General features: G+C 47.1%; 1 protein-coding gene and 1 long non-coding RNA gene across 2 annotated transcripts; one reads left to right on the top strand and one right to left on the bottom strand.

Moving 5' to 3' along the window:
- The first annotated feature begins 774 nt into the window (after positions 1 to 774).
- Positions 775 to 1200, top strand: LOC144411477 (uncharacterized). The gene is made up of 2 exons (XR_013468658.1): positions 775 to 912; positions 1051 to 1200. It is a non-coding gene; the product is annotated as an uncharacterized LOC144411477 (long non-coding RNA).
- Positions 1201 to 5810: 4610 nt separating this feature from the next.
- Positions 5811 to 15577, bottom strand: tmem59l (transmembrane protein 59-like). Its single transcript, XM_040184370.2, has 8 exons — positions 15249 to 15577; positions 13968 to 14073; positions 13431 to 13525; positions 13130 to 13282; positions 8358 to 8463; positions 8143 to 8257; positions 7829 to 7946; positions 5811 to 7457 (listed from the first exon to the last, which is right to left on the bottom strand). Exons 1-8 carry the CDS (start codon positions 15411 to 15413, stop codon positions 7299 to 7301), a joined length of 1017 nt encoding a protein of 338 aa, XP_040040304.2. The 5' UTR covers positions 15414 to 15577; the 3' UTR covers positions 5811 to 7298.
- Between the last annotated feature and the right edge of the window lie 335 nt (positions 15578 to 15912).

Raw genomic sequence — 15912 nt, 5'->3', positions numbered from 1 at the left:
TTTATTATTTCTATTTGAGCCGGAGCAAATCGCTTTAGCGTCACGTCACAATTTGGTCGAGCATAGCGGGACATGTCGCGGACATGCGGACGGGCTCATAGGACCCGCTAGTTCACCGGCAGACGGCGGAATGCACCGAGTCGACCCAGTTAACGTGAACGGAGCCGCGGCTCCGAGAGGCTCGGTTCCCGTTAGCTGCTGCTGTAGCCATAGATATATAAAGAGTAGACGCTGCATTGGCTGCTGAGGCGCAAACAAATAGTTTTTATTATATTATATACCAGAATAATATTACTGTTACGCCTACTATGAATATTAAAATACGCCGAATCATGTTTTCGGTGTCATGCCTACAAAATCCCGTGAACATCCGCTTTTGTATTCAGCGAGTGACGCGCTGACACTTCGTTGCGCCAGCTGGCACTGAGTGGAGCGGGTGACCGGTCCAAGCTGGCGGCCCCGCGGCTCGTCAGCACCACTAGGCAGCAGCGGTCGATGTCTATTCTTTATGTCTATGGCTGTAGCTGCTGTAAGCTTAATTTATGCTTCCACGTTACGGCGGCGGCGGGTGTGGCTGTGTGTTTCTGCGGGTGCCGAATCCTTGGTGAGCCGAAGCTCATATTGAAGCGCAGGCTACGTAGAAGACGTGAATTTACAACACTGGTTCACCCACTGAGGGACCTGGAGGAGCAAGTGCACTTTCGATACTTTCAAAGCAACTGCCGCAAATTACGTTCTGAGCGGACCAATCACAGCACTTGCGGTCCACGTCAACTCGACTCGCAGTTAGATTTTTTCGGAGGTGCACGTCAGGCTACGGCGGAGGGGTCTACGTAGTTACGTAGTTACTTAATATGTATATTTTCCTTTTTTCTTTCAGATTGTTCTTTAATGTACTGTGGTGCTCTGGTGGTAAGTAATAAGTTGATGTACTTGACCGAAAATGTAGTTGTGTTTGTGATTTTTAAAGCTGAAATAGGGTATTTTCAGGTTGTCAGCTTGTATGGTGTTGTAGATCATAATGTTGATTTCAGTTTGCTGTCTTTGCAGATACCATCATGTTGATCAAAACATTCCTGTCATCCAGCACCAACCAAGATCTTTGCCACTGTGATAAGATGTGAGCTTTACATGTTTTAGGTTTACTTTTGATGCCAATATTTCATGTTTACTTGGAATAAATATGTATTACAGTATGGATACAATTGTCTGTGTGTTTTTCCCCCTGCATAGATATGCAACACTGGTAGGAGTTGGTTAAAAATCAACACTCTTTGGAGTGATTTCATAATCAACATAGTGTAAAGTAGGTTTAACACTGGAAAGGTTATTTCTTTTATAACTCTTTAGTGTTACATGTGAATAACACTATGGGTGTTACTTCTTACATAGTGTAAAACTTGATTGACACTTCTTAGAGTTAATATTATTACACTACACTGCACCTAGTGTAAAATGTTAACTCTTACCAGAGTAAAATTGACTCTGGAAATGTAACTCTGTGTTCAGTGTACATTTAACACTCTGTAGATAGGGACCATATGTTCACTGAGGTAGTGTTAAAATTGACTCTTTAAGTGTTGTATTAACACTGGCGATTTTACTGTGTACAGACAGGAAATGAAAATAACCCGCTCAGGACAATTTGTTTATCTACTACAGCATTATGCTTCCTGAAACCTAATTATATGTTGGCACAATACCTGATTGTTACTTAACTAACAGCCTACTTAACTAGCGTCGCCCGTTAAAATCTGGAATATGTTCAACAGCAGCAGGAACACCAGCAATCAATTTAAACTATTAGAAATCAAACCTCACACAGATGATGTTCTGCGTGACCTTCAAGAGGCTTGAAATGTCCCTCAAGCACCAAAATGTATTCCGCGTTATTATGTGTGTATTGGCAGGCTGTCTGGCACCACATCGGAGTCTTGCAAATGTAATTTTTGTACAATGGGTGTAATTACAATATATATATAAATGCATATATATAAATATATATATAGAAATGGTATACCGCCTCCAATATTCTGTTGTGTTGGTAACAACTAGGCCTAACTCCAATGTGTTAAATAATTTGATGGAGGAAGAGGTGGCGGTGGTGGAGGGATCATATTTAGTGTCTTTAACTGTTTTGGGGTTTCTCTCCCTGTCAAAATGAGCCTGCACACTATTCTATAATTCCTTCTTATCGGCCAGAGGCTTTAGTTATTTACTTTAAAATGGACTAATTTCTTATTCCAGCGGAGGGGGGACAGGCCGCTGACTCGAACAGCTGCTTCATGACCCAAAAAACTGTCAGTCTTTCCCTGGAATAAATTGTGGAATGTTCCATTTGGCGGCGCGGGGGTGACGGGGCCCGGGAGGTACCACGGAGCAGCCTCAAAGCGAGCCGTTTTTCACCCGCGGCGAAATAAACACGCTGGCGGATGTTGTTTCTGGCTACCTAATTCCACTCGCGTGACATTCGGTGAGGTTTGGAGCCGCGCCGGACGCGCCGCTTGGCCTCGCCCGCCCCCGCCTCGTGAGAGCGCGCCTTCGTGTGGGCCCATAGTAGAATCAATTCACGGAGAGGGCAGCTTGAAACCGGCCGCTCGTGCCCGCGCGCCTAGTTTGGAGAGAGTGGCGTGTCGGGCGGCTTGGAGTTTAATAGTCCGGATAGCATCCGCGCTGTATGTACATGTCTGTCTCCCCGTGTGTACGTGCGCGGCTGGAGACAGAAACAAGGAGGACGGAGAGGAGAAAAAATAAAAAGTGAGCTCGGAATTTTGATTTGACGAGTTGTTTTTGTTTTTTTAAGATTCGATAAGATTGTTTTAGGCGCAGCGCAGGTTTGTGGCAGATGTGGTGAAAAGTTATAAGTGCTCCATCCAAATCCGCTATGGTGGATGTGTCCCTCCCCATCGCTTTCTCTCTCTGAGCCTGTGTGAAGCACAAAAAGCCCCCCAACCCCCCCAATAAAAAACAACTCACCAAACTTTTCACCGTGCAAAGCAGATCTGATACAGAAGCCCATATATTTTGACACACACACACAATGACTCAGATGTTGACAGGTTTCGTGCACAGCCACCACCGTTATTTGTTCACTGCTCACAAAGAAACACGCGTGCATCCCAGATTTAATTAGGCAGATCTGTCTAATTAGGGGATCTAACCCTCGACCCATGTTTTAATACAAACAGTTTTACAATTCTCGTCTGCGGGTCACTTTCCTGCACGTGGACCTACAGTCCAACGTTACACGTTCGTGTTGTTGTGAGTGTGTACTCGCTCAGATGAATTATTCACAAATACACACTACGATCGGCTGCCCAATCAATCCCACGGAGGAACTCTCCTTCTCTCTCATTACCCCCGTGCATTACGCACGCACGGGCTTCTGTGTGCGTTTGCCTCCTTTTATAAATATATATATGTAAATATATGTATGTGTGTGCGTCAGCGGTGGCGGCTTGTTTAATGCACTGCAGGTTGGCTCCTGCAGCAGGTCTGACCAGATAAGAGCAGCCCGGAGAGAGAGAGAGAGAGAACATTGCCTCTTCACTCACATAAACCATTAAATTGTAATAATAGGGCCACCAGTGCTCAAACCTGGATCCATAGCGCCCCCTGTGGGTGATTGGTGGAGAAACACTTCAAATGGTAGGAGGGTCTTGGGGGGGGGGGTCCTCTCGCTGGGTTCCTGTACTTGGTTGAGATGCAACATCTATTTTGCTTCTGCAGATGAAGAGGAGTGAGGGAAAGGATGGATTTTAAGGAGATAGAAAGAGGAAAAAGACCCCCCCCCCCTACGTCTGACGCCCTTTGCTCTGACCCCACCCGGCCTTCATTTCGATCACAACTAAACACCTGGAAAGTTTCCTGACTGCATCTTGCACAGTATAAACTCCTGGAAAGGTCCTTGGTGGCGGCTGCTGCTGTGGTTGTTTCCAGGAGCAGGTGAGGCCACAAGGTCACAACAATACCTGAATTCCTGATTCCTGAACAATACCAGCATTGTTGTCACGTCACGGAATAACTGAGAGCTTCTGCTTTGGAAATGTCCTCCGGAAAAAAAAAATTGTATTACTGAAATTGTTGAAAGAGTAAGAGGGGAGGGGGGGGGGGGGGTGTTGTAGAGAGGACGTGAACTCATGACCTCAGTATTGATGGCTTAAATGAGGGGTAAGGAATCCTTCCGGCAAGTGGAGGTCCACTGGGTCCATTGGTGTCACTTGATGCTGGTCCACAAACTGTGATTAAAGTGATGTGCTGAGATTTTTATTTATCTTTCCCTTTGTCAGAAAACAGTGACAGAGAAAGCGAGACAACAGGGTCCTATTTGCATTTAATGAGTCAACATGTCGGTGTGAAAAGTACAATCCGTTCCCTTTGTTTTCCTCCTCCGCCGCGTCCACACACTGTTAATGGATCTATGTTTAGCCAGATCGGTTAGAGAACACACACACACACACACACACACACACACACACACACACACACACACACACACACACACACACACACACACACACACACACACACACAATGGATCATCAATGGGAGCCCTGCTGCTGCCAAACTCATCCACACAGCGAAGGGCGCGGTCAAGTTGCTGAAGTGGCACTACAGCGCTCCATTTTTCTCTCTTTACCTAAAGTGTCTGAACGCACAAAACCTGAGCTGCGATCCGGCGCGTGCACGTCGATGAGGAGGTCAAAAACACAAACCACGCGCCCTCCGCATCCAAACGGCGGGTCATTGAGCTGAATGAGCGTATTAAAACGTCTCAGGGTGATCAGTGTCAATGTCCTTCCTCAAAACCTGATGGTCCAGAGATCACAAGTCCTCTGATCGTCCTCACCTGTGGACTCACCGCGTCTCACCTGCTAGCAGACGCGTCAGATGGCGCTGGAACGTCACACCCGCTCGCACAGAAGCGTCTTTTCTTTTGATGATGACGTCACAGCTAACAACGAGGAGGCGTCTTGTGACGTTCCCTTCAGTGTGTCATGGGATGCTAATTGGACACAAGCGCCAACTCTGCGAATGCTTTAAATGTAAAAGCGTCACCGGGTGTTTATTGCCTCCTGCAGGTAGAGGGTGCTTGGTTCGTTCCAGCAGACGTCCCGGCTGCACAGATTGATTTAAACCGAAGCTGCAGCAGCGGAGACTCTCATCTCTCATGTTTTTACGACCATTTTTCATCGATTCACACATACGTGTAATGCATTTTGTGGAATAAATATCACTCAGCCTTTTGTGTAAATAGTTCTGGATCGAGAAGATGATAAATGAAACAACATGAACAGCAAACAAAGGACTTTTTGTGTTAATGTTATTTATGTAATAATAATTGTCTGATGTGCAATTATTAAATGTATCATCTTAGTTCAGGTGAACCCAAAACAAGGTATTTTTGAGAAAGACTGAAGCTATGCTGCCACCACGTGGTCATCAATATGTATTACACGTCCCGGATTTAATTGTTATAGTGCTGGAGAAACATTTTGTTTGTGAGCCAATTAAAAAAACATTTAAAAAAATCATAATAGCTAAAAAGAAGAGTGGGATCTTTAAAAAAGAGATGGTTTTGGGTATCCACATGTTGTGGTGTGTAAGGACGAGACTGGCCTGCAATAAAGCCTGATCACAACCGCACCTTTTTATCAACACAAGATAACTTGTGGCGAGAGCCAGTTTTATTTCTTAGCACGGAAAAGTTTCACTTAAATACAATCTGGCTAGAGTGCGTAATGTTGACCATCTATTTGGGATTATTCTTTGTTTTTAATGTAGAAGAAAAAGAAACACGTACCACTGAGTTATTTACAATGAAAACACTTTATTGTCATCGTGTTGTAAGTATCATTTGATTGAAAATGAGCAGACCAGTAAAAAGGAAACAATACAGTTTGAAATTCATATCATACCCCTTGTGACACCTTTGGTTTTAACCTGCGCAGATTCTTCATTCTATTGAATGGCTTTTTAACCAAGAGTCCTTCCCGTAAATCACGAGGTAATCAGCGACCGCTATTACGCTTTCTATTCAGTGTGTACAGTAAATAGTAACACAATAAAAATCACACAAGTCTACAGTAGAAGCCTGCCATACTGGCTTGGCGGTTAAGCTAAACTATCGAAGCGTCACTTGCATGCACGGTTTATTGTCTACATTTATTGCCTGGATGATAAGAGAGCGTTACAGGACATCAAAAGCACTGAGAGGAAAAACAAAAAAATCTTCTCTAAGAACGCAACTCTGTTCAAAAACAGCAGTCTGTGTTGAAAGCTTTGCATTACGCATTGTTATAGAGCTTATCCTTCAGTGTGTGTGTGTGTGTGTGTGTGCGTGTGCGCTCCTAGGAAAACATACAAAATAGGCAGCTATTAGAAAGCACACATAACAGCTAAGAACTCTCAAGGTGATATAAGAGCGATAATAATAATAATAATAACAATAATAATACAGCGACGGGTGCAATCTTGATGCGTCTCTTTCGAATCTGTGTTGCAACGTATTTAACATACAGATCGATTCCATTTGTTTGAATGAACCGCACATGGCATTTCAATAACAGTATTTAACGATAACCCACGTCGATGACTTTGAATAAATAGAGCAGAAAATAAGTTAGTTGTTTATTTTGCCGTTTCTCAGCGTCCAGTTTTCAATCCGCTCACCTGAGATCTTATTTTACGACGTGAAAAGGAGAAAACATAGTTTTCAATTCTTACTAATTCCCTACAGCTCTCTCTTTCTGTCTCTCGGAGCTGTCAAAGTACCGAGCCCACCTTCCTTTACTCTCTCTGTTTGACATTTTCGACAACCCACCAATTATTCCGAACTCTCCGTGAGAACGAAGCAAAATTAAATCTAGAATGCCCCCCCCCCCCCCCCCCCCCCCCCCCCGTAGCGTCTGTCTTCTTTGGGCCACGCTAGACAGGTAAAATGATCGGAAAGCTCTCAGCTGTAATCCGTCCTCTCCGTCCGGCGTGAGACAAGAGCACTGATCTATCAGTGGACGGGCTGATCGTGAGGGACACGGGTTGGACGGGCCTGAAGAAATCTGGGCTGTACAAGGAAATTAAACGCAATCAGAGGAACAAGACGAGATGTTTGAGACATGACGGCACCGTGCTCTTAGAAATGGGTTTAAAAAAAATTCTGGTGACTGGTTTTGAGTCCTGCGTTTGTTTTTACACCTTTGCACCGACGGGCAGCGGATTTCAGACGGGGGTCATCCTGGGGGGAGGGGTGGGGAGGGAAGGGGGGAGGAGAAGACAGCAGCTCTGGAAGTGTCCCCCTTCTAAACGCAGGTCTTGTTGAGGTCAACTTTCACCGGCAGAGGCCCCGCCTCCTCGCTCTCTTCCGGTTGCTTGATGGACACGGCGATCGCGGGGCTCAGGGGGTACGGGTTCACCTTGTGGACGTTATCCAGGAACTCTTTGTCCCCGTTGATGCTCAGCTGCAGAGAGACAAAGAGACAACCGTGGTTCCCCCGCGACGCTTCACCAACCACGTCGAGGTGAACTTAAAGAGGCCGTGTGCTCCTTTTCAAGTGGGTACTTAACGTCCAACGACAGGATGCTGTCGCACTATGTCTATTCCACACTTATACCTTGGTGCACCGTTAGAGAGGCCGTTCTCAATGAGGCTGCAGGGGAACCGGATTGGGGAGCCGCAGCTGAGCAGCTTGTCAATCCCAAAAAACTGACTGAGTTTTTTTCATTCCCAGTTTGAGGGTTTGGGAAAACCTCTAAGAACTGAGGAGGGTTTCGCTTCCTTTCACCTGTGCATGTTTATGCGTTGGTGGGGGTGGGGGGTGCATGTGCGTACCTGCGTCTTGACGTGCTGCTCGGGTGCGGTGACGAGGCTGGCACAGCTGAGCCACAACATGACCATGATGGACAGGAAGAGACACGCCGCTAAAATCCACCGCGGGAGTCCCGAGCGTCTGCAGAGCGAAAGTTACGGGATGAAGCTGCAGAAACACTGAGAAACCTCCTCAAAATCTTTTCTCCGTGCACACACACACACACACACACAGGTGTCAGTTACAGGGGAGAGAATATTCAACCAGATGTGTGTGATAGATCAGCTATGTAGTACAAGTCTCTCACAGACACAAACACGAGTCATTGATTCGTCACCTCGACATGCAGCCGAGGAAGTCGTGCTCGGCCGTGGGGTCGTCGGGGTGCTGGACGGGCCGCCTCTCTTTGGCCCCCGCTTTGGAGGCTCCCCTCTCGCCGTGTCCCCTCACACCTGCCGAGCGGTTCACGATGAAAAAGGGATCGCAGTGACTACTGCAGCAATGCGCTGCCACGTCGGGCGGCGCGCGAGGGCGTCGTGCACGTGTTCTCACCGTGGGGTCTCTGGGTGTGGGAGTGGACCTGAGGCCAGGGTTTGTCCGCCACGTTGGATCGAGGAGCCTGCAGCTCGGGCAGGGAGTACTCCATCTCTGGTTGGCTCTGAGGGGGAACGGAGCGACATCATGGGCCCCTTTTTGGATCCAGCGGTTTCTCCTTGTTTTTGGCACTTATGCTAAGCTAGGCTAAAATGTAGCCTTCAGCTACAAATGGGGTGAAACCCCAAAAGGGCCGAGCTTGAAATTATGATTAATATAAAATTGTAATTTATGTGATCGATTACATCTAACACCTAGTTAATCTTCTTACGTTACAAGAAGATCAATATTAAACCTTTGTTTAAAAAAAAAGCTTTTCACCATCTGAATTTACTGTGAAGAGAAAAGAAATGTCTCCCAAATCAATCCAAGCAAGATTATGAGCATTCCATGTGTTTGCATGCTTTCTATTTGTTTGAGGGTCTCTCGCAGCATCTTTCTCACCCACCCAAACCAGTTTAGTCCCCCCTCCCCCGAGCTGGGACAGCTTTTGAACAGCGACGGTGTCGGTTTTAGCGCCGCTTCGGTTTTCGTTTTGCTGCCAGCGTTTCTGGACTCAGAACTCATTAACAGAGGATTTTTGGATTCCCTTCTGTTGACCCTCACTGCGCTTGGAACAGCACACAAAACTGGCATTTAAAGCAGCAATGCACTGCGTTAGTGCCCGACCTCCCTGTGTTTATCGATTCTGAAACCTCCTGCTGTGTTGTAACAGTACGAGGCGAAACCAGCAACTCAGTTTCTTTCATTCTCATTACTTCACTTCACAGATGATCTTCTTTCCATTGAACAACTTTACGACCTGCAGTCGGCCCGTGGAGGCTCGGCTGGTCAGTTTGCCTCCCAAAACGCCTAAACGACACTTCAAACCTCTTCTGGTGTAAAAGGTATTTCACAAGTGGGTTTATTACCCACAGCGAGCGCCGTTTTCTGAAAAGGACGTATTGAAACCAGATGCAGCGGCAGCGTGAGGGTTTCGGGGAGACTTGAGGGGGCCGATCTCATTGGCCGCAGACTGAAGAACTTTAAACATCAGAATGAGCGCAGCCTGATCTGCATCTGTCACGCATTAGGAGAGGGGGACGGGGGGGGGGGCATAAAGGTGCTCTGGAATAAAGGGGTTTGAGAGTTCAGAGACGTGATGGATACAATTAGACTGAATCTCAACTTCCTCGCTGAATTTGGGAGAGGACGCAATCGGTTTTTTGAAGCTCCCACCAATGAATTGACACGTATAATGTGAAAGAACTTTTGAGTCTCGTTCACAATGAGCAACACGGCTCCCTTTGTGCATCCACAAAGACTCACTGGGGAAACGCTTACCAAAGGTATCTGAGGTCCGTCCGGCTGTTCATCGAGTCAGTACATTACTCATCTGACAGCTCGGGGAAATATTTGGAGGGAAATTCAACTTCAAATTGGTCTATTTTTCAAAATTATAGCCTTTAAACATTTTCATGTTTGGTGGTCTGCTAGAACATTATTAAATGCTTTAATGGTCTAAAAAGCACATTCATTTTCTCACCCAACGTGAAACACGCGTCTGTCTCTGAAATCCCTGAAAACCACAAACCGTGGGTGGAGATACTCAGATGGGTGCCGGTGTATTTTAATGACCCTGCATGTGAGAGGGATGGGGAGGGGGGGGGGCAAACACCATTAGAATGTTAAATCAAATATTTTCCGAGCTGCAGCCCACAAAAAAACAACTCCCCCTACCGTGCAGGTTTCTGACCAGTTTTTTGAGGACATGGTTGGATATTCGGACCAACTTTTATTACAAAAAAATGACTCGGTGGTCTTGATTCACAGTTTATGGGTTTGGAGGCACTAAAGATAATAAAATGTGCACAAGCACTAAAAAAAAGGTGTGTTTATCATGATACGTCCCCCTTAATTTAGAGGCTTTAGATCTAAACTGTATTAAAGCACCCCTTGTACTTATTAAGACCATTGTTTTTCATTTTAGTGGGTGAGTTAAGTCCCTCAGCACGAGTACTTACTTAAGATTAGAAGACAAGTCGGGGCATACTTTATCTTTTTGTCCAAACATCTCATGAAAATACCAAAGCCCACAATATATCAATCCCACTAATAAGTATCAACCCCTGATTGAGCTTCTTCCTCCATTGTTGTCCAAACCACAAGACTCCTTCCTTCACAAAGACACACACGTAACAAATGTGTATTTATCCACTTCAGACAGTATTCCCCCCAAAACCTCTGTTTTCTCCTGTTTGATTGACGCTACAAACTACAATGCCAAGCTGTATAAGAAAATGAGCATTTGTGTAAAAACGAGGGGAAGAAAATGACTGACACGATTGGAAAAGTTCTTTTCAGTAGAAACTCATTTGTGCTGAGAGCAATAGACACGCTAGATAAAACATAATAATAAATAAGAGCATGATACCATAAATCATGGGAATGATTCTCATACTGTTTCTAAGTCTCCTGTGTCTGAATGATTTAAAAGAACACTGACTTCCTTTTTTAATGCAGCGCCATAACTCAAAGCCGCTCCTCCTTCAAACACAGTTATTTCACTGGATCGCTCCCTTCTGTTCGTGCTTTTAAAAAAAAATGTCATTCATTTGTGCAGGATGACTAATGACATTTCCAAGAAGCAATGGGGACTCCTCTCTTTGTGCTCGGCTCGCTCACAGTAGGAGGAAGTCTTTAGGCGACTGTCTTTTGTCCCGAACAATCTGTCAACCCCGGGATGATGGGCCGATTTGTTGAAATAACAAGAGGTAAAAAGGGCTGTTTCTGTATTCCTTTGCCTCCCATAGGGATGCCCTAAAAGTGACCCCCCCCCCCCCCCCCCCCCCCACCCCTCCATGCAATCTGAACCAACGCCTGCCGCTAATGTTTGTCTATGATGCGTGCGACCAGTTATTCTCCAAACCTGAGGTCACACAAACGAGCACACAGTTGGATGAATGAAGAGAGTCAGCTCCCCCCCCCCCCCCCCTCCCTCCCTGCTGTCACTCAATTTAACTGGACCTTTTCTGTTGTTTCATCCCTCGGAAAGTCGATCTGTCATCTCGCCGGCGGTCTGTCAGCTGCCCACTAAACGCCGGCCTGGTATTCTTCACATAACCCCCAGTGGAGGCGGGCTTCCCCTCGCCGCCCCGGCCTGTCCGTCACTTCCACAGAGAGCCAACATCCATCTTCCGAACAACGTGTCCGTTGTTCCTACAAAGGACTTTTATACAGTAGCTCATCCGAGTTGGTTACAGTCCACAAATGCTGTCATTTCCCATTGAGCCCTTTAACTATATGACTAAAACCCCCCCCGACAGGGCGTGCAGGTTTCTGACCAGTTTTTTGAGGACATGGTTGGATATTCTGCTGGTTGGACGGACTGACTTTTATTACAGCTTGGATGGTGTGGTGTTTAGCGCTGTCGCCTCACTGCAGGAACGTCCTGGGTTGGAAACCCCCCCAGCGGCCCCTCCGCGGGGAGCCTGCATGTTCTCCCTGCGGGTCTGCGTGGGTTCTCCTGTCGGCCCCCGTTCACTTTATCTCCTTCGAAATTCCAGAAACAACCCTGGAATATTTATCTGCCACAAGCAGAACTTTTTAGCGGTCCGCTCTCTTCTAAATCAGGAGGGAGGGGAGGGGGGGGGGGGTTCCGTCCTGAGGCGAGCTCACACACAGCTCCGCCGGTTATCAAACATGCATGGTGCGGGGGGGGCGAAGTGACATAATACGAAAGGACATTTATAAACAATTAAAGCGCTGAGAAGAATGTTTGTGGCTCTCTGCAGTCGGCCTCCTTGCACCCCCCCCCCCCCCCGCTGCGTGCCCTTGCTTACTCAACCTTCAAAGATGCGCTGACTCCAAAAGGGGGCTGAGACTTGTTCTTGTATTGGCAGTGATCCAAGCTCAGAAGATCTATCTCCTCATCTTAACAGGAAGCAGGGTTAAGCTCTAACTAATCATCTCTAAAAGGTCTACTGGCTCGCTTTTAACCTCCAGTTAAAAACAGGCGACGTGAGAAAGCTTCGTAGATGTTAATCTTGTCATTTGTCATCATCGTGACTCAGTGAGCCGTAACAAAGTGTGTGAGCATATACTTGATTTATGGGGATTTCAGAATAAATGTGTCTGTGCCTTTTGCAGCGATGCACTTAAAGATCCAACTCTGTTGAAGGTGCAGATGTTCAGAATGACGAGGGTAAAGTTTGCTTCAGTTAAGAAATGTTAAATATTTTAGACAGCTCTTAATTTATCTTTGAGTCATGCAACATAACCAAAGACTATATAAAACCCAGATATTCAGAGTGTAAACTGGTGAATTGTGTTACTCTTTGTTCACATACGCTGATGAGAAAACAGGACTTATATCATACGTCAGCCTATTTTCTGAATTCTTTTTGCAAAAAAAGATTAGATTTGTGGGGCGGGGGGGTTGCTTTTTTAATTCAGCCACAGGAAGCATTGCTGCTCACTGCAAAAACATGGTTTGTATTCCAATAATTGTCAATAAAGTGGAGTTTCCAGACACAAAACCGCATTATGTGCTTTTAGGTGCCGGGTTTCGAATAAAAACTCACACATCACATTATAAAAAAAGGTCAATAGAGTGCAGAGAAATGTGCGTCGACATCACTCATTATCACCATTTTGCAGAAAAACACCTCATATTTATCGATATACTCGGCGTGGTTAAGATAAATGCCTTTGATCTGCCTGTGCTGGACAAACACCTGGCCGGGTCTTACCTGAAAAACCACCACCTTGCCATCATCAGCCTGCAGGTAGAAGGTCCAGGTGGAGGAGATGAAGCTCTGGGCGGAGCTGACGATGTCGTTGCACCAACTGGACACAGCCTCCATCACAGAGGGGGGCTTAGGGCGCAGAGTCATGGCCCTGAGCTGCGGAGGAGAGAGCAACACACTCTAAACACAAGGAGATGTATTTGTGTGTGTGTGTGTGTGTGTGTGCACACACTTTGTATTGATATCGACATTCAGACATCCTAAGTCTCTTTGGCTCTTATAGCAGCATTCGCATGTTTCTCACCCTCCTCCTCTTGAGCTCAGGTTCAGATGGTTGGCTGGCACAGCCGGTGCAGCAGGCCTCCTGCTCCAGCAGCTTAATGTACGCCTCCTGGCAGGCTGCAGAGAGAGGGAGAGAGAGAGAGTTGAGAAGCATGCAAGCAAAGAAAGATGAAGAGGTGGTCCAGAGCGCAAAAAAAAATAAAAAGAGACAGAAAGAAGCACAAAAGCGAGTGGCCACAGGGAGCACTGCAGTCGGCTGGGTGGAAGATGAGAAGAAATAAAAACAGGTACCGGCTGTTCATGTGGGAAGAAAGATAAAGATGCGAGGGAGATGTACCTGTCGGCACCGAAAGCACTCACTCCTCCAAGGTTTGTAACACTCAATTCAAGCAGAAGTAGTGTGGACACACCGATAATATCAAATGTTGGCTCTGCATTGACTGAAATAAGACGGATTCCAGTCACTTCCACTCCGTGAGGCACTGGCACAAGATATACAAATGAGGATCGCGGCTTGAAGTCCAGCCTTCGGCCTGCTTAGTCCAACAGACTGACTCACCTCCCTGGCACTCCTCTCTGGTGGTATTGAAGCCGGCGTTGCCATTGACAAACTGGCAGATGGAGTAGAGGCGACAGCCGCGGTGACAGGCGTTCATTATGGAGTCCTACCAGCCAGACGGAGGGAAGAGAAGGGGGATGTAAATTAGAATCAGAGACGTGCTCTCTCTCTGACGTACTCTTGGATAAACTCAGGTCACATGATGTGATGACGGGTTATGGCGTCTCCAGATGACCCGGCGCAGATGTTGATCAGCAGTTGATGAAGGTAAGTCAGAACGGATGATGCACGTTGATCTACTTCTCCTGGTCATCATGCATTCGTTCTCAGCATTTTCCCCGTGAAACAGCGCCCACTGGTGGCCTCTTTGGGAAAAATAAGATTGACCAACCGAGGACCTTTTTTTCCTTCTTTTGCAGCCCTGAGCTTGATATCATCACCACTGCGTGTCCCTGTTTATTATCCGACAGGGTGTATATCTCGGACCATGAAAGACGGATTATTTCACGTTTCTGTGGTTACTGCACAATTCCGTTTTACTGCTACACATACATGCTCGAGTGGCTCGTATTGAATCGGAGAACCGCTCTGCAGCTCTGCTCCATGCTGCCCTGCAGGATGCTTGAACCACACCTGGAGGCAGCAGAGAAGAAAAGGAGGAGGGCGGGGGCGGGGGGGTGGGGGTGGAGGAAAAACATCCGACCCTGGAAATATGAGGCTGTAAATCACCGAAACTATCATAACCCGCACTGCGAGGATCCAGTCCGGCGTCGGCTAAGCGGAAAAAGGCGGTGGAATTGGTCGATAAAGGACTATTGTTTCATGGTCCACACTGAGCCTCCACAGCCCCGCGTGGCCCTCTGTGAATTGCGGATTGCGGAACGATCAATGTTTGTCGCAATTTAATGCAAGAGCATCTCGAGAGGCGGCCGACTGCATGCAGTCCACTTCTTGGACGAGTCTGGAAGGGGCAGAACAAAAATTAGCTGCATCCATCTTTCGGCCTAATTGTGCGCGGAAGCATCCGAGAGGGTGCAGCGGAAAATCGGAGCGAGCACGTCATTACGCACGGACACAAACGCTCTCCCTTCATATATATCCAGTATGAATAGTTGTGTTGTTGTTGTCGATGCTAAACACGCTGTGTCCGTTTGCGGTGCAGGCGCAGAAATGTCGGACAGCGGGAGGTTTCGGCCCGTCGCTGACAATGCGCTCTCTCTCTCTCTCTCTTTGCGGACACCGCCTGCGTGCGCTCTGTGCGACACACGGGGGACGACTTACTTTAGCGGGGCTCTTGTTTTTGATGCTCAGCTGGCATTGCCTCTTGCAGTAATTGATGTCGCCCAGTTGGTTGTCGAACAGGTCCGAAGACGCCGCCGCGAGTCCGGCGAGAAGCACCGAGGCGAGGGCCGAGAAGGCGCACATCCTGCCGCCGAGCCGCAGCATCTGGAAGCCGGGAGAGGAGGAAGCGGAGAGTCAGTGGAGCTCCGAGCGGCACCGGGCTCCCTTTGTGGCGGCGCTGCTGCTGCTGCTGCTTCAGCCCGGGTCCTGTCTGCTGCTGCGCTCCTGCTCGTGGCGTCACACGCATCATCATCATCATCATCATCACCATCACCACCACGCACAAGCTGCCCCCCTCCCTCCCCACAAACACACAACCTGCAGAGCTGCCTTCACTGCAGTGCACAATGTGGTCGGGTTGATATTCATAAAAAAAAGAGACCAAGCTGCGGGTGGCAGATGCTGTGCAGATTGGACAGATGGACCGTTTGTTGAAGTATTGATAGTTCATAAATAATCAATGTTGAAGGTCTAAGATGCTGCTGCAACACAAACGGATGACGGTTACACATCAGAGTGTTAACAGCTGATTTCATGTCATTTCATCTGCGGTTTGTTAATATGTGCTCAGTAACTTTTCTTTTGAGATTCAATAATGGAACAA

The sequence above is a fragment of the Gasterosteus aculeatus genome, chromosome 8 (genome assembly GCF_964276395.1).
Source record: "Gasterosteus aculeatus chromosome 8, fGasAcu3.hap1.1, whole genome shotgun sequence".
NCBI classification, from domain to species: Eukaryota; Metazoa; Chordata; class Actinopteri; order Perciformes; family Gasterosteidae; genus Gasterosteus; species Gasterosteus aculeatus.
This window is presented reverse-complemented; position numbering and strand designations above follow the sequence as displayed.